At 34.9% G+C, this 24,983-nt stretch overlaps 1 protein-coding gene across 10 annotated transcripts in view; it reads right to left on the reverse strand.

The window, feature by feature from the left end:
• The window catches only part of LOC141495403 (transducin-like enhancer protein 4), a 165,105-nt gene that overhangs the window by 67,915 nt on the left and 72,207 nt on the right, over window positions 1-24,983 (reverse strand). For 6 of the 10 annotated variants that reach the window (XR_012470761.1, XM_074196690.1, XM_074196692.1 and 3 more), the window contains 3 exons: window positions 21,702-21,906; window positions 20,343-20,359; window positions 16,399-16,452 (listed from right to left, as the gene is read on the reverse strand). Coding sequence is in view for 9 of the 10 variants with exons in the window: in XM_074196690.1 (XP_074052791.1) it covers window positions 16,399-16,452; window positions 20,343-20,359; window positions 21,702-21,906 (276 nt within the window). In the remaining variant the exon portion in view is untranslated. The remainder of the gene's footprint in view (window positions 1-16,398; window positions 16,453-20,342; window positions 20,360-21,701; window positions 21,907-24,983) is intronic. The other 4 variants (XM_074196693.1, XM_074196688.1, XM_074196687.1 and 1 more) reach the window with 3 other exon arrangements.

The raw sequence follows: 24,983 nt of genomic DNA on the forward strand, positions 1-24,983 counted from the left end.
ATCACATCATTAATCCATTCATGTTTACCACCTGAGGACCAGCTATGCCCCAAAGATATTTATTCATCTGTTCCACAAATAAACAATTACAACACATTTTCTAGAATTAGGGGACTTGTTACATCCCACACAGTTTACATACCCAGAGGCAGATATCAATTAATACTAAACCAATTACTGTATCATAAGACAACAGAACAAAAGTTCCTAATTATACTTTGATAAGGTTCCCCAAAATATCAAAACATGGGTGTAAACAAATCTATTTAAAGCAAAATATATATAATGCTGCATGCTTTGTTTTATCTCTCATGTCACCACTCAGGAGAGGAGGCAGAGATAATAATTAAATGCATGAGAAGTGTAATTTAAATGTAGAACTATCCCTCCAAATACTAAATTCATTCAGTCAACTGAATTTATCAAGTCAACGACATCGACAACTTAATTGCTGAAAATTTAAATCTTCACATTATCCTAAGAAGAAAAGTTTTTAGCTTACAATACTTTTCCCTTCCCTTGAATATCCCTTTCCAAGAGAGTTTGGATTAGAGGAAATATTTATATAATAAAATTAAACAACTAACACTAAACTTTTTGAGTTACAAGGAACCCTATATATAGGTCATCAAAGCTAACCCATTCATTTCAGGGACAGGAAAAAAACAAATTTACATAATTTGTTCAAATTCATACAACTCTTATCCTTTCTTTCCCAAGATCCCAGCCAGATTAATGGCAGGTGGAGCGTGGTCAGATTCTTAAACACCATTGCCTCTCTCAAGTGATGTTTTTACACATATCTTTAGATTTCAATGTAGTCTTATGTGAAGTAACATATATCAAACATGAAAAAAAATTAGACTATCTTATGTAATACATAAAATTTACTTGATATTTAGATTTTTAAATATAACAAATTTGATGAATCAATGGCTAAATAGTGCATATAGAATTTTATTGCATAATTCTGATTAGTATTGCCAGTATCTCTCTCAAATCCTGTAATTTTTCTTCCCTTTAAGGGGAGTTTTTAAAAATATAAATGAGATAATAAGAAAGATTTGTACTGTAAATATTTTGGGATAAGCATTCCTTCCCTGCATTTTTACTGACTATGGATATCTTTACATTATCTAATTCCACCTGGCAGGCAGGCATACAACACATTATCAGTTTATTTATTCATTAATACTTCTTCAGTTTGGATACATGATTTTTAAACTAGTTTTTATTGCATTATAACCCCTTCTTTAGCAGTTAAAAATGTCTACCATGCACAAACGCACGCGCACGCACACACACACACATTTACAGAGTCATTGCACTAATAGTTGGCAACTAGTTCCACTTGTTTTTTTTATTTTACAACTATTATTGCCAAGTCTGATCTTATGGTTAACTTCATTCTCCATAGGGAAGGGGACTAAAGAAAACCTAGTATGGAAGGTAATAACATTGCCAGGACTTCAAGGCCTAGCAGAAGTTCTTCCTAAATCACTGATTCATAAAACACTATATTCTTCAAAAAAACACTATTTATAATTTCCTGTTTTTGAGGAATCCAATGGCTTAATTGAACACTTCACAGACCTTTCCAGCAGATCATCTCACTGAATTCTCTCAACAAATCTAATCTTAAGAAGGCAAGAGGTGACCCAGGAGAAAAATGAGCCTTAAAGCATTTGAGTTACTTCTCCAAAATCCTAAGCAGTAGTTAACAATCAAACTTCTGACTACCAGAGCTCCCCAGTACTCTCTTATGCCATAAGAAAACTTAGCACATCCTAGGGGACCTTCAGATCCCTTCCATTTCTAAGTCAATTAATCAAAAAACATTAAAATACCTAATGTGGGACAGACACTGTTAAGCACTGGGGGATATAAATACATATCAAAACAAAGACAGTGCCTGCCCTGAATGAGCTTTACAATCTGATATCTAACTTTTTTTTCCTGTTGCCCTAAATTCACCTAAGTTATAAGGAGAGTGCCATTTCTTTAATAATCATCAAAAACTGTACAGAGTATCTTGAAGAATTTGGGCTTCAGGACTTTCAGATATTTGTGTTATCAAGAAGACCCCAAGTCTCCGAAGCATGTACCACAGGCTGCCCCCCCAAAGAAGAGGGTGATGGATGGATCCCAGGAGAGCCATGACAACCTCAGCCTCCCTTTACCTATGAGAGCTCCACACTCCATCTCAAGCAGCCGGCTCCCTGAGCTGGATTCAGGGAAGAGTGCTTATAAGCTGCTACCCAGGCCAAACACCAATTGTCTCCACAGCCTCTGCATTCCTTGATATGCATATCCATCTTGGATTCTGGTTGCATGCTTCTAGATAAACCTTAAAAATTGGGATCCATGAACCACCAGAGAGGGAAGAAAAGACTTAGATCATTTAACTGTCATTGCCTTATGCCAGTCAGACAGTTAGGTGGCACAGTGCTGGGTCTGGAATCAAGAAGATCAGAGTTCAAAACCGACCTTAGAAACTTACGAGCTGTGTGACCTGGGCAGGTTGTGTATTTATCTCAGTTTCATTAAAATGGAGAAGGAAATGGCAAATCACTCTAGTATCTTTGCCAAGAAAACCTCAAAAAGGAGTCATGAATAGTCAGGACACAAATGAAAATAACAAAAAACCTCATGTAATTATATAAAGTTATGATTCATTATCATTATAACTAATGATTCATAGGGTGCTTTTGCAAAACTTTTTACAAAAATCTTTTTCCTCACAACAACCCTGGGAAGCAGCTGATAGTATTATCTATATTTGTGTTAAAATGAAGCAGAAGTTAAATAACTTGCCTAAGATCACACAGTATCAGAGACCCCAATTTGAACTCAGTTCTTTCTGACTCCACACCATGAATTCTCTCCCTAACTGTTAACACTGTGGACTGCACTTTGCAGAGGTTCCTTACTAAGGCTCCAATTTCCCAAAGTCTCAACTATCACAAGACTGCAGTATTTTTTAGGACCTCGTGTGTGCTGAGCCACAATTTGGTTTTCTGATTTTTAAAAACTGATCTCTAGGTGACTCTCAAAGGGTGCAAAAGTATCAATAACCATGGATGGCAACTGCCTTTTAAGGATTCATCCTGGACTGTTTAACTGAGCCGTATTACAGCAACGTCAGACGCCTTTGCTTGACTTGACTGCACAGTCTATTCTTCCAGGACTGGGTCACCAAGATGAGGGTGGCAAATGACCTAGGATATGTGAGGAGCCTTTTAGTACCCTGTACATACACAACAGGGTCTCTTCTTTGTTAACCAGATTTTCATGTACCAAGCAAAGGAACATAATCTAGTTTGGCATATGAACTTTCTTGACCTACTTTCTTTTTAAAGACATAAATAAGATGCAGCTCCTGGTACACTGGATAGTGTGGGGCTTGGTGCCAGTAAGATCCAAGTTTAAATCTAGATATGTGACCTTGATCAAGTCACTTCACCTCCATTCCCCTCAGTTTTCTCAACTGCAAAATGGGAATCATAATAGCACCCCAACTCACAAGACTGTGTGAGGACTAAACGAAGTAATATTTATAAGGTACTTTGCAATGTCCAGTGGCACACAGTAGGTTCTGTGTAAATACTTATTCCTTTCTCTTTCCCATTATATTCTTTGCCCCAGCCTAAATCTATTCCTGGAGAGGCTAAATGACTTGCCCTAAACTATACAGATTGAGCCGAGTCTGAAGGAGAAGCCCCTGGACACAGGAAATCAAAGGTAGAGATGGAAGAAGCTGCTACTGTTATGTGAGCCCTTTTCAAAGGTCTTAATTAGCCATAGCTTATCTCTTCCAGAAGCCTGTTCAAAAACAAATAGTGAGTGATATTTACCATTTTCTAAGAACTCAACAACACATTCTTCAGGATAAATGAGGATTCAAGATAATGAAAGGTTTACTCTTCAATGTTTTTATTTTAAATGCTTAGGAGATGGAAATCTTTCCAAAACATATACTTTTCCAAGATTTTGTTGCCAAATGCATACAATATTGTCCACATAGGGTACTTGAAAGGGGGGTAAGGAATAAAGTGATAATAACTTGATGTGATTCATGATTCCTGAAAAATGTATTTCTAATGAAACAGAAGAAGAGAGGGTACTTAGTGACTATATGGCAATGCTGCTTATCAATAAGCCATCAGTCAAATAACCTTTGAGAATAAAATAGCAGGTCAGATAAAAAAGCAGGTCAGATAAAAGGAGCATATTTTGACAAAGAGGATCCAAGTATAAGAGAGGGTTAAAACAATAAAAAAAAAAAGACTACACTAAGAAAAGAATAGATATTAGTGGATAAATAATATGAGGTGAAGAAGCATAAAGCCCTATTACTATAGAGGAAAAGAAGGGAGGGTTTGAACACAGTAAATCCCACTCAATAGATTTGGCCCAGAGAAAAGGGAATAACAGTCATTCCCAAATGGGTTTAAAAATCTATTCTAGGGGGCAGCTAGGTGACACAGTGGATAGAGCACCTGCCCTGGAGTCAGGAGTACCTGAGTTAAAATCCAGCCTCAGACACTTAATAATTACCTAGCTGTGTGGCCTTGGGCAAGCCACTTAATCCCACTGCCTTGCAAAAACTAAATAAAAATAATCTATTCTACCCTATTGGCAAGTGTTTGGGGGGGGGGGGGGGGGAGAAAGGACTGATGAAAGGGAAGGGGAGGTGTAAGTGAAAGTAAACTGAAAGTTAAAGGGGAAAGAAAGCAAGACATTGGTGAGGAGGAAAAGAAGAAAGGAAATGGAAAAGTATAAATGGGGAAAGATAACATGGAGGGAAAATTCAGAATTAGTAGTCTTAATTGTAAATGTGAATGGGATGAACTCTCCCATAAAATGGAAGTGGATATCATAATGGACTAAAAACCAGAATACTACAATATGTTGTTTACAAGAAACAGATTTGGAACAGAGAGATAAACACAGGGTAAAAGTAAGACTGGAGGTAAAACATATTAGGCTTCAGCAGAAGTCAAGGATAGCAATCTTGATCTTAGGCAAAGCAAAAGCAAATATAGATCTCATTAAAAGCGATAAGAAAGGAAACCACATTTTCTTAAGAGGTACCATAGGCAAAGAATTTATATCATTATTAAACATATATGCACCAGTGGTATAATATCCAAATTCTTAGAGAAGAAGCTGAATGACTTACAAGGAGACATAGAAAGCAAAACTATAATAGTGGGGGGGGGGGAGACCTCAACTTCTCCTATTCAGAACTAGATAAGTCTAACCACAAAATAAACAAGAAGCAATTTAAGAAAGTGAATAAAATCTTAGAAAACTTAGATATGATAGTCCTCTGGAGAAAACAAAATGGGAATAGAAAAGAATATATCTTTTTCTCTGCAGTACATGGCATACCAAAATTGACCATGTACTAAGGCATAAAAACCTTACACTCAAAGGCATAAAAGGCAGAGTAATTAATGCATACTTTTCAGACCATGATGCAATAAAAATTACCTGTAATAAAGGGCCATGGAAAAATAAACTAAAAATTAATTGGAAACTAACTAACAATTTTAAAGAATGAGTGGATCAAACAACAAATCATAGAAATAATCATTTCATCTAAGAAAATGATAACAATGAGACATAAAAACAAAATTTATGGGATGCAGCCAAAGCAATTTTAGGGGAAATTTTATATCTCTAGATGTTTAAATTTATAAAATAGAAAGAGGAGATCAATGATTAAGTATGCAACTAAAACAGCTGGAAAAAGAACAAATTGCAGATCTCTAAATACCAAATTGAAAATTCTGAAAATCATGTAGCTGAAAGCAAGAAAACCATTGATCTAATAAATAAAACTAAGAGTTGGTTTTATGAAAAAAAAGTAGATAAACCATTGGTTAATCTAATTTAAAAAAGAAAGAAAATATCAAATTACCAGTATCAAAAATTAAAAGGGTGAACTCACCACCAATGAGGAGAAAATGAAAGAGATAATTGGGAGCTATTTTGCCCAACTGTATGCCAATAAATTAGACAACCTGAATAAAATGGATGAATATTTCCAAAAATACAAATTAACCAGATTAACAGAAGAATTAAAATACTTAACCCCATTTCGGGGGAAAAAAATTGAAGAAGTCATCAATAAGCTCCCAAAGAAAGTCTCCAGGTCCAGATAGATTTACAAGTGATTTCTACCAAATGTTTAAGGAACAATTAATTCCAATTCTATATAAAAAATAGGATGAGTTCTGTCAAATTCCTTTTATGACACTAAGGTACCGATACTTAAACCTTAAGAAGAATCAAAAATAGACAAAGAAAATTGCAGACCAATCTCCCCAAAGAACATTGATGCAAAAATAGTAAATAAAATTTTAGTAAAGAGGTTACAGGAAATTATTGCTAGGATAATACATCATAAACAGGTAGGATTTATACCAGATAGGCAGGGATGGTCCAATATTAAGAAAACAATGAACACATCAATAACAAAACCAGTAGAAATCATATGATTATCTCAATAGTTGCTGGAAAAACCTTTGACAAAATATAACATCCATTCCTATTAAAAAAAAACACTAGAGAGAGAGAGAACAGGAATAAATGGAATTTTCCTTAAAAATAATAACCAGTATTTATCTAAAACATCAACCAATATTGTATGTAATGGGGATAAGTTAAGAGCATTTCCAATAATATCAGAATTAGTGAAACAAGGATGCCCATTATCACCATTACTATTCAGTACATGATTAGAAATGTTAGCTTTATCAATAAGGGAAGAAAAAAAATGAAGAAATTAGAATTGGCAATGAGGAAGCAAAACTTTCACACCTTGCAGATGATATGACGGTATACTTAGAGAACCCAAGAAAATCATCTAAAAAAATACTTGAAATAATTAACAACTCAGCAAAGTTGCAGGATATAAAATAAACCCACATAAATCATCAGTATTTATATACACAACAAAGTCCAAAGACAAAAGATAGAGAAATTCCATTTAAAGTAACTGCAGACAACATAAAATATTTGGAAATCTACCTCCCAAGGCAAACCAAAAACTGAATGAACACAATTACAAAACATTTTTCAGACAAATAAAGTCATATCTAAACAATTGGAAAAATGTCAATAGCTCATGATTAGGTTGAGCTAATATAATAAAAATGACAATTCTATCCAAATTAAATTATTTATTTAGTGCTATACTAATCAAACTACCAAGGGGCAGCTAGGTGGTGCAGGGGATAGAGTACTGGTCCTGGAGTCAGAGGACCTGAGTTCAAATCCAGCCTCTGATACTTAATAACACCTAGCTGTGTGACCTTGGGCAAGTCACTTAACCCCCACTGCCTAAAGAAAAAAAATTGAACTACCAAACAACAATATTACAGAACTAGAAAAAATAGTAACAAAATTCATCTGGAGCAACAAAGGTCAGGCTGGTGGATTAGGATAGGTTAAAAAAATAAAAAATATTAAATGACCACAGAAAATCTATTCTTTGACAAACCCATAGACATTAGCTTCTGGGATAAGAACTCACAATTCAACAAAAATTATTGGGAAAACTGGAAAATAGTATGGTGAAAACTAGACATAGATCCACATCTCACACCCTATACTAAAATAAGGTCTAAATGGATTCAGGATTTAGACATAAAGGATGTACCATATATCAATTAATAGATAAGAAATACTCTTATCTGTTGAACCTATGGAAAGGGGAGAAATTCATGTCTAAAACCAAGAAATAAAGTACATTATAAAAATTGCAAAATGGATTATCTTGACCACATTAAAGTTTAAAAAAAAAAATGATGCTAGGATTAGAAGGAAAACAGAAAGTTGGGAAACAATTTTCACAGCCAGGTATTCTGATAAAAGTCTTATTTCTAAATATAAAGAGAACTGAGTCAAATTAATAAGGTTATAATTGATAGTCAAAGGATATAACAGGCAGTTTTCAAGCGAAGAAATTAAAGCTGTATATAATAATCACATGAAAAATGCTCCAAATCATTACTGATCAGAGAAATGCAAATCAAAATAACTATGAGGTACTCCCTTACATCTATCAGATGGGTCAAGATGATGAAAAGGGGAAACAATGTTGGAGAGGTTGTGGAAGGATTGGTACGTTAATGCACTGTTGGTAGAGTTGTGAATTCAGTCAACGATTCTGGAGAGCAATATAGAACTATGCCCAAATAGCAATAAAACTGATCATATCCTTTGACTCAGTAATACCAATATTAGGCCTATATCCAAAAGAAATCATAAGAAGTGGGGAAAGTCCCAAATATTCCAAAATATCCATAGCAGCTGTTTTTGGAGTGGCAAAAAATTGGAAATTAAAAGGATACCCATCAATTGGGGAATGGCTAAACAAGTTATGGTATATGAATGTAATGGAATGTTATTGTTCTCTAAGAAACCACGAATGATTAGACTCTAGAGAAGCATGGAAAGAACTACAGGAAATGAAGCTGAGCAAAGGGAGTAGAACCAAGAGAACATTGTACACATTAACAGCAGCACTGTGAGTTGCCCAGCTTTGATGGATGAGTTTCTCTCAGAAATTCAAAGAGCTAGGATGACCCTGGGAGACCTATTATCCACATCCAGATGAAAAAAACAAAACAAAACCAAAAAAAAAGTTCAAAATCTGAATGAACACTTTGTTCACTTTTTCAAAATTTCCCTCATTTTTCCCCTTCCTAAACCATGGGTTTTCTTTCTTTTCTTTTAGTCCTAATTCCTCATATAGAAAATGACTAATATATAAACATGTTAAACAGACAGGTACACAAACAATATTCACTAGATTGTTCGCTGCTGAGGGGAGAAGGGTGGGTGGAAGAAAATTATGGAATATACATATGGATGAATGTTGAAAAACTTTCATAACATGCAATTGGAAAAATAAAATAAAGACTTAAAAATAAGTGAAAAAGTACACACAATAGAGGTACAGGTTATCTGCATTTATACCTTTAAAAGTTACAGAATGACTTAACCCACTAAGAGTTGTTAATCCATCTCATTTCTCCATTCTCAAAGCAACTCTACTACTCAGCATCATCATCGCTTCTCATCTTCTCCAGTCTCTGCTATTTCATCTAATAATGGTGCTGTGGCCTTCAAATCCTTTGCCTTTGTTGCAGATATTGGCAACAATGTCTCTGCTATCCTCCACCCGTTCCTTTCTTTGTCCTTGTTCCTTCTTATCTCTCCTGTCTTTTTCTCTCATCAATCCCAAGGTATATGACCTCAAACAAGTCAATTCATTGGGCCTCAGTTTGCCACTCTGTAAAATGGAAGTTGGACCTTGGTGTCTAAGGTCCCTTCTATAGTTAAAAGCTCATGTTCCTAGAATAGACATCAATCATCTAGAGATATTTAGCTCTTCTCTGCTTTTATCCACTACTACTTAATGATTATAATTTTTTTTGCCATTAGACATTTTCTTTCTTTTAATTTCTTATTTCCAGGCTAAGACATTACAATATATACTTTAGATACTAGAAAGCAAGTCTCCAGATCATCAAGGTCTTAGTGTATTTATAAACAGGTTTATAGAATTTATAGAATTTAGATGTATAAAAAAAGCCTCAGAGACCATCTAGTACAAACTCCTTTAATCCTCAGTTAAGGAGCAGAGAAGGGGAAGCAACTGATTACAAAGTCAACAACAAAAGCAGGGTTTTACCCCAGATACTATAATGCCAAAGGCAATGTTTTTTCCCCCATATCAACAGCCTGCCTTAAGTAGAAGCATCTACTACTATGCTAAATCCTAAAAGGAAACTCCTTACTTGACATGAGAAAACTGTAAAACAACCTTTATATATTCAAGTTCTCTGTAAATAAATTTTATCTGCAATTCTAAAAACTTATGTTCATGAGTAGAAAATATCTGGCCTCATCAAATGGATTCTGACAATTCCTATCAAAGACAATTTAATAACAGGAAGAAAAAGACTGAGATTCAAATAGGCTTTTTGTTGTAGTTGCTCAAACCTCTATGCCCTCTTAATTCAGATTCAATATTAAGACAATATTAGGCCCTCTAGAGTCACTGAACAAAGGTGGCTGCCTTGGTCTAAACATAGCAAAGATATATGGCTATAACATCATGGTACTTGACTTCTCCAGCTTGGTAGACCCATCTCATCTCCAGGACATCATCAGGATATGGGACTCCCTTGGTCTCAGAATGCAGCCCCCCCCCCCCAAATCTGAAACACACTGAATGCTTATAGTGGGAACCTTTTATATTCCCAAGTCAGCTAAATTGTGTCAATCTCATAAATCAATAAATACTTACTAAGTCCCTACTATATGCCAAGCACTGCAGGACAAAAAAGAAGGAAGGAAGGAAGGAAGGAAGGAAGGAAGGAAGGAAGGAAGGAAGGAAGGAAGGAAGGAAGGAAGGAAGGGGGAAGGAAAAGGTAAAAGACAGTTTTATACTCAAGGAGTATGCTATCTATTTGGGGAGGAAGGAGGGGGAGGGAGAAGACAACACATAGACAAAGGAAGCTACACATAAGATAAATAAGACAATAATTAGAAAGAATTGTGGAAGTAAAAATTTTTTAAAGTGAGAAGGAAGATGGTATGTGATTGGGGCTTACAGGAAGCCAGGGAGGTCTGTAGGCAGAAAGGAGGAAGTGTTTCTAGCATGAGTGTCAAGGAAAGAAAAGGCAAAGAGCTGAGAGATGGCCTGAAGATACTTGTCAGTCAGGTTGTAAGATGTGAGAAGCCCAGAAAGTTAGAAGGGGGTTGGCAGTGGTGACTCTGTATGTGTGAGAAGGTCTGGTCTGCACTTTTAGAGGCTGAATGGAGGCAGACAGTCCCCTAACAGGCTAGAACAGAAGTCCAGGCATGGAGTGATACAGCATCTACACTAGAGTGGCAAAAGTGCCAGAAGAGATTGGGGGCATATATGAGGGATGGGCCATAAAATAAGCTCCAACAAGTTGGATTTGGGGCAGGGAGAGATAGTGAGGAATCTAGAAGGACACATAGGTTGTGAAAGGGAAGGCAGCTGAGGGGGGGTTCTAGTTGGGGTGAAGATGTAGGGGCAAAACAGAATGTTTTAGACATACTGAGTTTAAGATGTCCTGCAGACTTCCAATATAGAATATATAGTCTGAGAGGAAGCTGCAAATGCAAGACTGGAGATCAGTAGAGAAACTGGGTCAGGAAAAACAGATCTGAGAATCATGAGCCTAGAGATGGTCATTAAGTCCAAGGGAGTTGAGGAGTTCATCAAGTGAGTAGTATATATAGAGGAAGAGAGCTCTGGACCAACCCTGAGGGAAAATACCTATAGTTGGAGGATATTAATTGAAATCAGAAGGCTGAAGTAAATCAGGTCGGGGGGGGGGGGGGGTCCCCTCAGTCAGGGAAAATGTTGGTCCTAATATACTTTTCTAACTGGTAAGAAAACTCTGCTGCTTTAATTTTATTTCATTTATGACCATGCCTAAGAAGCAGAGTTATTAGAAAGGGAGTCCTTCCTCTGGGACCTTAGGGAATTCTCTCAGACCCTGTCTGAGCCTGAGATAAGCTGCCCAGAGGGAGTTTCACATCAGAGATAAGATACAGGATCTATGTGTATATACATGAGAAATAATCCAGTTTATACAAAGTCTTTCAGTTGTTATAATATCTACTTTATAAAGCTAAATAAGGTACAATTATAAGCAGTGTGTTTCTAAATGCAATCAATGAATATATCCTTTATAGGTTAAGCGTTAACAATTTAAGTGAATAGAGATTTGGGGTTCTTATTTTATAGCCAGTCCAAGACACATAGGATCATTCAGTAGTTTAATAAAAACATAAAAGACAAAGAATTGAGTGACAAAAATGGGACTTAAACCATCAGTAACAGTAATAACAAAATCATAGAATATATAAGATTATAATAGTATACAATAATAATAACTATAAGATCATAGATTTAGAAAGAACCTCAGAAGAGAGATCCTCAAGCCTCCTTTCTTGAAAGCTAAGGTAATGGAGGTCCAGGGAAGTTAAGTCAAAGGTCTGAATGGTAGTGAGGCATCAGAACTAAAACTTGAACCCAGGACCTTTATGTAGCTAGAATTTCTACAATATATTTGAGATTTACAAAATACTTTACATACACTGTAAAATTTTATCTTAACAAAAATACTGTGAGATTGATCCCCCATTCACAGAAGAGGAAATCAAAGCTCATGGAAGTTAATTAATTTTCCCAATATCATGCTGCTGGCTAAGGAATACTTGAGAAGGCAAACAGAGCCAGGATACACTCCAAATCAAGCTTTTTCTCAAACAAGACAGAAAAAAAATGAACCAGCAGGCCAAACTCTTTTTCCTCATATAGCACAGAGGAAATTATTATAGAAAAGATTTAAAACCTTTAAATTAGTCCCTTTCAGCACTTCTTATGTGATCCAAAGCAACTATTGGTGATATAAGTATTTTACACAATGTCATTAAGATGAGAAATTATACATTAAATGTAAATCATACAAGGTCTTTTCTATATAGTCATATATTTTATCTTCTGCCTCATCTTCCTTCTAATATTTCCTTTTTTCTTGCCTATTTCTTAAGTTTTTCAGGGGTACCCAAAGGCATTGCTTAATCCTACTGATAATGCTATCTACAAAGGAGATTATTGTCCTCCCTCCCCAATTAGAGTTGTTATTCCTCATTTAATCCTTGTGTAGAAAAGAATAAAGATTTTAAACTGCAAGACAAGAGAAATGGGTTCAGTGAAAATGACTATATACTGTTGAAATGTCAAATTTTAAGGAAGGAAAAAAAGAAATCTAAAAATATAAATGCAATCAATTTCAAGAATTTGAATTAAGCAACATGAAAATGTTTCAGAAGAATATCTAATCTAAGGGAAAGAGAAATCAAGAAAACACTTAAGGCCACAAATTATAACAAAGGTGGAAGAAGGTATTTGAAATTAGTGGATAACAAGAGAGCTAAATATTAAAATTCCTGATGTGCAAGATAAAAGGGTGAAAAGACAAATAAGAATAATAAAACAAAATTAAATAAATTGTGTATATATTAAAAAAAGGAAAAGAGAGAAAAGGAAACTATACATGTATATATTATATAAAATATACTGTATACCATAAATATACATAAACAGTGTACATATACTTATTTATATTTGTGTGCATCTTTTTTATTTATCCTCACTAATAATTATTTTAAATTAGGCCTGTCATTGTGATCACTTTATTTTAAAGACTATATAAAGCAATGATGAAATGCCTAATAACTAGAAAAGTAGAAATTGTTGCTAACTTTTTAAAAACAAAGAAAAAAAGGATTTCCCTGGAAATGAGCAATCTATTAGTTTGAACTGGGTAGGGGAAGGGATCTAAAGTAATTGATCTTAAATAATGATTTATAAATAACATGACAGCCAAGAATGGGTCAATAAAATATTATCATATAAAAAACAAATCTTTTTACCCTCTGAAAGCAATAATTAACAACTGAAGATGAAAGGCAGGCCTTGGAGTCAGTAACACCTTGGTTCAGGTCTTGCCTGGGACATCTAGCAATAGTACAATCCTCCCTGTACCTACCTCCAGGCAACTCTGTAAGATTCCAAAATTGCGAACAGAACTCAGCAGAAGGAATGAAATCACAGGTCTTAAAGATTTTAAAAAAATCTATTAAACTAAAGTACTTTGAGCTGGGTACACTTCTTTTCTCCTGGGCCTCCTGCTTGTAGTCTAGGTCTCCTCCTGGTTCTATTTTAATCTGTGGTTTTTCCAATCTAGTTATCTAGTTTTTCTCCAATTTATAAAAACTGTAAATTCAGATCTGAACTATGTTTGAACAACTCCCAACCTCAGTCACAAATCTGGTTGTATCCAGTGTTTTCCTCATTCCCCATGAGGTGATAGAAGGGTGATTATTCCCAATTTTCAAAGGAAGGAGCTGTGTTTTCAGGCCCAAAGCCCCTTGTCCCAGGGTTATGGACACCACTCAAAAGTGCCAGACCAGAGGCTGCAGCCAGGGTCTGTAGACTGTCAAAAGTGAGTTAGAGTGGGGTATGTTCCTTCAGGGAAGCCTAGAGAGGGCTGCCAGAGGCAAGGGGGCTCATGAAGCTCTTTATGAAGCTTCTTTAACAAGCCAGCTCATATTACCTTTGATTTAAAAAAAAAAAAAGGTATCTTATGGAATTTTGCTGTCTCATTTTTTATTTTTTCCTTCAATTTTGATCGATGTATAGCATGGAAACAATGTAAAAATTATCAGACTACCTTCTGTAGGGGGTGGGGAGGAGGGAAGCAAGATTGGGGTGGAAATTATAAAATTCAAAAAACAATTAAAAAAAGTAAGTCAGCTAATGTCTAAAGTACTTTGGAGACCTCCAAAAAAACTAATGTCAACTATTATTATTATTATTATTATTATTATTATTATTATTATTATTATTAATTGTTGTTATTAAATAAGTTTACATGATTTTATATGATCTTTTTTAATTATTACACTAGCTTGTTAACTATTAAGAGAGGGCAATTTTTAAAAACAAAATCTACTGTTTATTACTAAGAGAGTAAACTCTGCTTTCTCAATTGTCAAATTAAGGAGTTGTGCTCAGTAATCTCCAAGGTGCCCTTGCACTTCTGAATTTAAAATTCCATAAACTGCCTATTTCCAAAAGAAGTCTGAAATCTTCCTTCCTTTCTCAAAGTAATGTCAATACTCGGAATAGAGAGAAGGACCCATTTTACATGGGATTGCAAAATTCTTATTCTTGGAGAGCCTAAAGAATTCTCAACTTGGGTAGATTTGTGTTTGAGTAGTCTTTAGTCTTCTACTCTCATTCTGACTCATTCTCAGTCTTAATCCTTTATTTCCACTGTTCTCACTGCTTTACTTCTCTACTCTCATATCCTTGGATTCTACTTTTATGTCATTCTTTTCTCATTCTATAATAATCCAAATTTAATTTCTCTTCATCACTCATCTGCCACAAGATGAAATGGTCAAAAAGAAAGTTTTGGTCTCAAATCTGAATTGGGAAGGAAAGGCAGGCAGGAGAAGAAGGAACAGAAGGAAATCCATCTTTTCACTCACCACTTCACTCCTTTCCCTCCCACCTCCCAACTCCCCCACCCTGTTTGCCTCTGCCATCTCCTCCCAGAAATAAGACTGTTAAAGGACAAGGAAAATTTAAGAGGCATGTAATGATAGAAGGTACTTGGATGGGTTTAAAGAGATCTAGTATCATTTTAGTATCATTTTATATATATATATATATATATATATATATATATATATCTAAGAACAGAAGTTACATCATTAAGCTACCTTTTAAACTATGAATAAGATTCTTCTCCAAAGCATTATATTGTTATTATTTTTTAATGATCTTCTAGGAAGATAATTCCTGGAACTCCATACCCTCCCCTCTTCCACTACCACCCTCAACCCCTCCCCCAAAAAAGCAACAGAAACAAAACTTATCAAGACTATGGAAAATAGGCAATTTTCCTGTTAATCCAATTAAAACTCTAATATCACTTCAAGTAGTCATATAGACTAATAGCATATACTTCAATTTGTTTGTAAACAAAGCTTTACTTCTGTCCTCCAGGATAAATCTCTACTAAGAGAGTTCAATCTGGAAGAGGAGGGAATAGAGAAAACAATCTTTTCTTGTCTTATTAATCTATATACAGTAAACATACAAGTTCCTCAGATGCAAATTTAGAATTGGTGCCCAAACCCCTGACTCAAGCTTTACTTTGAGTGAACTGTAATCACTTTTTAAAAAGTCTCACTAAATTTTAATCAAGATATCAAATTTTCCCAATATACGTATGTACAATATACAATTTTCCCAATATATGTATATACACACACACTTAATGGACACACATCTGATAGAGATCACTCTCAATTTTAAAAAAGGACATAAGTTCAAAGAATAGTAAGGTATCTTTTTTTTAATATGAATGTTATCAACACATTCCTCAGCAAACAAATCACAGGTCATATATTTCCAGAGTCATTATATATGTCTGGGTCTCAGCTTTTATATCATTATCTGTATCACAACAGTGACCAACACAATCCTTAAGATCTTTGCAACCTTAAAAATCCTCCTTCAGAGCTCCTGCAACACTGGGGTTATTTGAGCTCCATGGTTTTCCCTCATTTATTTTTACTGAAATTATAAGGACTTCTATTTATGAAATAGATTCCCCAGGTTAGATTTCATTTATGTTTGAGTCATTTACACATTATTCAAGTACTTTCTTAAGGCAGCTAGGTGATATAGTGGACAGACAGCTAGCCCTGGAGTGAAAAAGGCTCACCTTCCTGAGTTCAAATCTGGCCTCAGATACTCACTTGCTGTTTGACCCTTGGCAGGTCACTGCACTCTGTTTGCCTCAGTTTCCTCACCTATAAAATGAGTTGGAGAATGAATTGGCAAATTACTCCATACCTCTGGCCAAGAAAATCCCAGGAGGAGTCATGGAAAGTCAGATTGACTGAGAATGAATCAACAACTTCCACTTAGGACATAAAGATGTCTCTTGAAGGTTCTGGAGGTATTATGATAGATATACACTTCATCAAAAAATATTTTTCTATTATTTCTCAATAATTGTCTAGGAGGAAAATTCCTGGAAATTTCTCCTCCCTTGAAATGTGCTAGATAACTTCATTATCATTTTAACAGGCCCACTCTCCAAAAGCAGGGAAGGTCTGAACATTTTCATTTTGATGTCTCTTGACAAGTTTGTTATTCTGTCTTTGATAGATTCTCTTGGCTTTTTGCTTTTTTAATGCTTGTTTTGATTCATATTCCAAAACTGTCACCAAAGTAACAAAAAACAAGTGACCCTTACTGTCTTTCAAGATCAAAGGACTATAGCATACAGGTGTGAAGTTTCTGAAATCTGTCCAACATCACTTTGTGAAATTACTGCCTTTTAGGAATTGGCAAGTTCTTGATCTTGCCCTGTCCTCACATCTCCAATGCCTTGGGGAAAGCTAAAACCTAGGTAGAAGTGAGGGAAGGAAAAAGTGGGTATTTTGCTCATCATGTTCAATATTTCTGCACTAAAGCTTGTTGAGGCTCAATGAGGTTCCATCTAATCAAGGGGTAAGAACTAAGTCTCTCTAAGGCAGTTTATAGCTGGAGAAACCACTGTGCTGTGGTTTTTAAGCTTTTTAAACTAAGAAATGGAGGCAGGGTCTAGATTGATGGACAGCTTCTGAGACAGCTGTCTCAGAACAAGGGATTAAATCTTGATCACTAGGGGGCCCTGTCATAGTACAAAGAATGATGCAATGAACCCTTGTTCTAATTCTCTTCACCTCAAATCTTCACCATAATGAAAACATACCATTCTTGTTTCTTATGGTCATTTAAAATTACTCTTATTCCCCCACAGTAGTGTTCCTGGAGTTGAATTCATTTTCATGCTCTCTCCTGGGGATCAAAATTAAATTACAGCACCCTTCCAGGATTCAAGGGGGCTTTAAAAACTAGCCAAGTCATAGTAAGAAAAGGGTTAGAAAAGTTATACAAGAAGAAAATAGATAAAAAGGAACTGGCCAACACACATGACTAATTATACTTGGTTTAGTAACTACATAATTTCCATAAAGGAAAAAAAAGGAAAAAACAACGTAACTGAAATGTAAGTAAATTTCTTTTTTTTTTTACTTTATATCAATAGGTAAAGCACCTTAATTACCTGAATTTTACAGTATGTCTACATTTACATTTTATGAGCTATTCTGAAATCTGCCCTGTTTAATAATCTGTGTCGTCAAGAAAACACTTTAAAATGTCTCTCACAATTAAACTCATCCACAACCTCATATAAATCAAAATTTTGCTACCATATCAAAATGTTACACTGGGGCTGTATAACATTGCCCACATCCTCATTACATGCTACACTAATTACTACCAGCAGATTCAGAATTTTCTGCACATTAGAGGCTTTTAGAGGAGCTATAAAAAATTTCAGGCACCATTAATTTAAATTTGTATTGAAATTTCCTTTTGACAGATGGCCAAAAATTACTTATTATTTAGAGTACCAGAGCTGCCTGTTTGCACATTAGAAGAGGAAAGGGAAAAATTAAAAGCAAGAAGGAAATTTATGTCACGTTCATTACCTGTTAAATGTTAAGGAGCATTATCCTGCATGAATAAATTATTTCATACAAGCACACAGACTCCAGCTGCTGGCAACTGGCACGTTCTGGCTGATAAAACTATCTCAAGTCACACTGCAGACAATCATAAAAAGGCCCTCTTAACCAGGAGCCACTTAAGGGAGGACAGATCGATAGAACAAGTGACTAACTGCTACCATGGGCATCACTGAAAACATTTAAGGAAATTAGCAAACTATTTCACCTTGCAAAGTTGGCAGCTAGCCCTAAATGCTGACATAATCCAACTCAGGATAATAGGATTGGAAAAAACAACAAAACTATTCATAACTATCATTCCATAATAAATCAGTACAAAATCTTCTTACCTTTCCTTTCCTTTTTTTAGACTCAACCCCAAATGATTATAGATGATTTCAAAATAGCCACTATTCCTCTTTGAGGATATATAAAATGTAATTGACACATAATATGGGTCCTGGAGTAGAGCCATTTCTGTGGCCTTCTGGAAGTGGGGCAGGATAAGAGTCTGGGTACTTAGTTCACTAACCAGACTAAAGGAACATATTCAACATAGGAAAAAAGAGCAGGTTTTCACTGTAACTTCAGAATAATCAGGTAAGAATTTTTTCAGGATCTGTTTTGGTTAATTGTGGCTCTGTAGCTGTAAATACTTGTCATTTGATGAGCATATGGGTATGTTGTTATGTCATGTATTTTGTTCAAAAACGATGTGAAATCTTGGTTTTTAAATCAATGAAAAAGCATTTCAGCACATGGTATCTACTATGTAGCCAGAACTGGAAGATGATACAATGATAAACCTATGTATCACATACCATAAAAGACTAACAAAAAGAATTCATTATATGAACTTTGTGTGTCTGGTGATAAATTAGGACATTTAGATAGGTATACAAATGCATATTTAAATTACAATTGTTTTTACAATTTAAAATAGTTTGCAATCAACTTTTTTTCTTTTTACATTGTTTGAGGACTTGGGGGGAAAAACTGAATTTCTTTTTCAAGACAAAGGGTAAGAATTAAACTAATGTTCCAAGACTACATGATCTGAGTAGAATATTGTATTTTTTCATGAAGACTGATCTAAAACTATCAAATGTTTGAGAGATGGAGGGAAGGAAGGCAGAGAGAAGAGTTGAACAAGTCAAGTGACAACATCTGTATCTTGACTGAAACTCAAAAAAGATTCTTTCCTCTTAGCCTTGGGCAGTGTTGAGTTTTAACAGGACCCATTTTTCACATTTTGCAATATCCTGTGCTAGTTTGTGTTGTATTTTGTGTGTGTGTGTGTGTGTGTGTGTGTGTGTGTGTGTGTGTAAGATTCAAACACTCAGAATTTCCTCTTAAGATATTAAAGGGAAACAATTCCTCTAAATAAGGAATGTCCAGCATATATCTTTCCTTTTCTATGCTTTGTCTACAAAGCTTCTCTTAGATAAAAAAAACTCACACTTTGCCCACAATAACTTTGAGAAGTATGAAGTTTTCGTATAGAAAAGTTCTATAATTAGAGAATTTTTTTATATATATACAGTAGATAGAGCACTTGTCCTGGGGTCAGGAGAAGCTAAGTTCAAATCTGATTTCAGGCACTTGACACTTATTAGCTATGTGACCCTGGGCAAGTCAAGAAAGAAAGAAATCAAACTAGTACCCACATTATGAAAATAATGTGCATTTCCCTATGTATTACTTTATAAAAATATAAAAACCATTTACATATACTTTCTAAATCAAGCATTCTGCTATTCAGCTTCCACATTGCAAGCTAACACTGAATATAACTCTCCTGATGCAGTACATTATTCCTATGTGATAAATCTTTCCTGATAGGAAAAATGAATAAACTCACAAATCTGATTCAACCACCAAGTCCTAAAATTAATGATAAAATTTTTAAAAGAATTATCAACTTTCAAAATATTCTCCAAACTTGAGTCTAACATTACAATAAAAAAATAATGAAACTATCAAAATTAGTCAAATGAGATTTCGCCTAAAGTCAATTTTAGTTAAGCCAAACTCAATTTAAGGTTCTTCCTACACTAACTATGATTTCAACAACTATAACAAAAAGCATTCAAAATATTTTTAAAGAAATTAATTTCTCCCAAGAAATGAAGACTTACCTTTATGGAATCTCTGTCTATGGGCAAAACAGCAACCACCCGAGCAGAGTAAGTGGTAGGAAGAAGGATAAAAAGAAATATACTCATTAGTTTACACAAAATCATATATTTATCACACTTGATCTATGTTAAATAATAAATTGCAGAGATGTTAACTTTGCTGTGAAGTTAATAATTAATATTACTCAGCCATTTATAAAGCCTAAGTCAACCTTCCTTACTTTTTTCAGAATAACTCAAATTAGGTATTAGTATTACACTTAATATCCCATAGAACTTTCGACTTATAAAATGGCTCATAATCCTTTCTGCTGTGACCATATATCATTAAGGTAGGCTGATAAAAACATTTTCAGCTTTAGAACTAGGAAACTGAAACTCAGAAGAAAATATTTACCCAAGGTTATCACTCACACTAAAGACAGACATAACAACAATTCACATTTTTTATAACACTCTAACATTTTCCAAAAGCTTTATTCACAACAACCTTATAAGGTAGGTAGTGCAAGGATTATTATCACCACTTTACGGATGAGGAAACTGAGGCTCTGAGAGAAGTAAAAGTGACTTGGCCCACAAATCACATGGGCAGTCTGAGGCTGAATTTGAACCCAGATTCACCCGACTTCAAGGCCTGCTCTGTCCACTAAATCAAGAGGTTCCAGAAACAGGTCTAGATAGTATGAGATTTTGATTATAAAATACACTTTTTTTTAAATAAAGAGTCATACTGCTGGTGAAGTAAACTCCCTTAATTAAACATTTGTGGGATGTTACCAAGGAGATTTCCATCTATCTTTCTGCCATTAACTAATAAAAATGATTATAAAGTATGCCACAAATACAAATTGCTATAAAAATGTCTACTAATTATAGTCTATTTTCATTTCATGTTTAAAGAAATCTAGCAAAACATAATTAATGCTTTAGAGACTTTTTTCCTGGGGGGGGCAATCTAAGTAAGGTCCTAAGTCTGAGATTTCACCAATAAGGAGAATTCCATAGGAGACCTACTCCTCCAAGGCATATCAGCAACTCATATATAAACTAAAGTGTTGCTGATCTTATCTTATTCATTTGGTAAGTAGTTTTAAGGGTTGCCTAGTACACTGAGGGGTTAAATTATTTAATCAATAAATTAATAATATCAGACTACAATTAATAAAAAGAAAAATTCTTTGTCACTGAAGGATTAACTCTTTCAAAGCACAAAGGTGCCATCTTGTTGATGTATCTGTCAACAGTGGGTCATTATTTCCTTGTTTGGGATACTATCGGAGAGTAAATACTGGCATCCAAAACCTATATCCAGTATCATAATAACTAAAAGCTCGACATTCCTCCCAGATTTCTCACCTCTTTGGTGATCGTTGTCATGATGCTTCTTTTCATCTTTAATCGGAAGGTGAGACTGTCCTCCTAGTGCACTGGAGAGAGCCAAGAGGCCAGCACTGCTACCAATTGGTGGGATAGCAGGTGGTTGAAGACCTGATGGGTGTGGAGTGAGAGGCACTGGCAGACCATGTCCATGTGATAAATGCTGGGCCTGGAGTTGTTGCTGCTGTGAGAAATTAAACATAGATATTGAACATGTTCCAAAAGTTGACATGCAGGGGAAGGGATGAGAGGAAGGAGAAAAGACAGCACCCAGGATGGAGAAGGAAAAATCTCCAATACCCATCCGTACAAAATAGTTTTAGGGTGTTACACATAGGATCATGCAAGGCATAATTAGATTTTTTTTAAAAAAAGGAATGAACTGAACATTTTATAGTAACCTACATTCAAAAAGATCTTTCACAAAATGTTTACATTTTGTACATAAAAACAAAACCTTAGTATCATACATTTCTAATCAAAACATATACGTGAGAAACTATTAAAGTAGTTATGTTGAATAAAAAAAGCTGAAAATTGAGAAAATTAGTGTTAAGCAGTTCTCCCAGAACCACAGCACAGCATGCAGTGAGAGTTAATTTGAAAGAGAAAACCTGAATTAACAACCCAGAAAAGGAAACTGGTTGCAGCAACCGTTTTAAGCCCTTTAAGTGTCCTCAGCGGTACTTGAGCAAATTACTAAAGAAAATCTAATGTAGCAAGGCTTGGGTCCTCCTGTAGGCTTGCTCAATAATGCTGAAATAATTGGGCACTCTATGCACGTTTAGTGATGCTCGAATGAAAAGCGAGAGGCCTGCCCTTGTACTCGTCTCTAGCTGCTGACTCTGTGTTGTGACAGGTTTATTTGAGTGGGACTGTGATGCATGCACCAGTAACTGCGCTGACAAGAGTCTAAAGTCATTTTTACCAGTACACTGGCAACACATAGAGAAAGCCCTTGAGAGGTTCGAATTGGAGTGCTTGACCTCCACCGAGGCCACATCAAGCCCTGCAATACTAACCATTGTGGGGTGGACGGTTTGTTGTTGCTATTGAATGGGAAAGGGGGGGGGGGCGAAGATGTAGGAGGATGTTATGTTAAATATCTCTTTCAACATGGATTCATTCAACTTACAACTTATTGAACAGTGTTCTGTGAACAAGTGTTTAGTAGTTGTCAGATTAACTTTTTAAGAAGGTGAAAAATCAGTTATTCCTTTTTAAATAAACCACTTTTCAAATCTGGTTTACAATAGTCAAAAGATTCATCTATTTTTTCTCCTCCCAAATATGATTTTATAAAATAGGTTATAAAGAACCAATTCTGATAAGAACCAGTTCTGATAAAAAATGTCTTTAAATGTTCTTTTTTAGATTAAGCCAAAAATCTGTAAAAAATGCTTTCTCTTCTCCCTATCCCCTGGTAAAAATCCCGAAACACAATTCTCTCCTCACCAGGATATTTCTTTGTCTCTATTCTGAACTATTTTTGATCATAAAAGTCAGAGTATAATAATTATTTCCTTTTATGACTTCTCCTGGAACAAAGGTATTTGAGTATAGGACACTAGCAAACAAAAAAAAAAAATTAAGGTGAACTATTTTAAATTACATTCAACTTAAAAGAAATAAGACAACTACCCAGATACTTAAATTCCTCATTACTTTCTTCTACCATCACCCCAACATGCTTCTAAGTTAATTAATTGGGCATTTCAACTAACTGAATTTTTATGCAAATCTCTATATAATTGTATCAATTATTTTTATTTCATTTAGGATATGCCTAAAACTCTTATGGAACAATCATTTACAAAAATGTGTATTTTAAAATGCTCTAACATGTACCTTTTCCTACAAAATGAGTCCTAAAATTATGCCTGTTATAGAATATTTCTGTCAAAAACCTATCTTCAGTTGAATATCCATATGATTGCCTCCCCTTTGCTTGAAAATGAAAATAGAGCAAAAATCCATCATATCCTGAGTGGTTCACATTTTTTCCACTGTGTCAAGGGCACAAAATAATCTCATCTTTCCTTTTCAGTTGGGGATTTTTGAAAAGATTGAAAAGATATCCTTTATCTATCTATGGTCAAGAGGTATCTCCTGGGATTCACTCTTCTTTTTCCCCCCTTTCCACTTCAAAATAGTTGTCTCTACTTGAATGCCATATGATACCTTGACCTGGGCATTTGGATCCTATCCCTTCATCTTCTTCCTGAATATTATTGCTTCATTGGTCTTTTGCTCCTTCCTCTCCCCTGTTTCCCAGTATTTATTTTAATCAAAATTTATAATTGACCTCCTTTAGGAAGGGGGGGAAGCAATCTATTCTATAATCACTGCCTATTACCTGTAATCAATTTGTAAGTATCCTACATCACAGATTACTTCCTAACTTTCTAGATCTGATGACTTCTCTAAACCAAATGAAAATAAATTCCCTTAAATAAAGAGCTCACTCCTCCAGCTTCCAAAGGCATTCTGCTATTTTCAAATCTTTCCTCTGACTGCAACATCAGTTTTCTTCTTTACACCTTGGAGAGGACTGTCACCTCTCTCAGATCTCCAGCCCTAGGTCTAATCTCTAATCTCGCAGCACCAAAATGACTTAAACATATTTGTAATTTCATCAATCTACAAACAGTTATCAAGCACTGAAATATAAAAGTTAAATTGTTATTATTAACAGGCATTTATTTATATAAGCATTTTAAAATATGCAAAGCAGATTACATACACATTAATTCATTTGACCCTCAATGATTACTTAACTAGTTGGAAGTCATAGGACTTCAATTCTGGTTCTCTCTTTTATTGTGAGACCTCAGGCAAACCACTTAACCTTTCTGAGCCTCAGTTTTCTGGTCAATAAAATGAGAGGACTGGAATAAATAGCCATTCAGTCCTTTCTTATGCTAGCTGCCTTGATTCCATGATTTCATAATTAGTATTGTTATGCCCACTTTATAGATGAGAAAATTGAAACTCATAGAAATTAAGTACTTTGCCCATAATCAAATGCTAGAGATTACAAAAGGTGAGATTCCAATTATTATCCTGTTGACTAAAGTCCTAGACTCATTCAACCACAGCACATTGGTTCTTAATCTGAATTTATCACTCCTACTACCCTAAAACCTAGATTTTAATTTATTTATTTTGCAAATTAAAGGAAGTCATGTGATAATGAAAAATATGCTATGCTAGGAACCTAGGTTCTACAACCCAACTCTGCTTCTAATTAACTGCATAGCC

The sequence above is a fragment of the Macrotis lagotis genome, chromosome 8 (genome assembly GCF_037893015.1).
Source record: "Macrotis lagotis isolate mMagLag1 chromosome 8, bilby.v1.9.chrom.fasta, whole genome shotgun sequence".
NCBI lineage: Eukaryota > Metazoa > Chordata > Mammalia > Peramelemorphia > Peramelidae > Macrotis > Macrotis lagotis.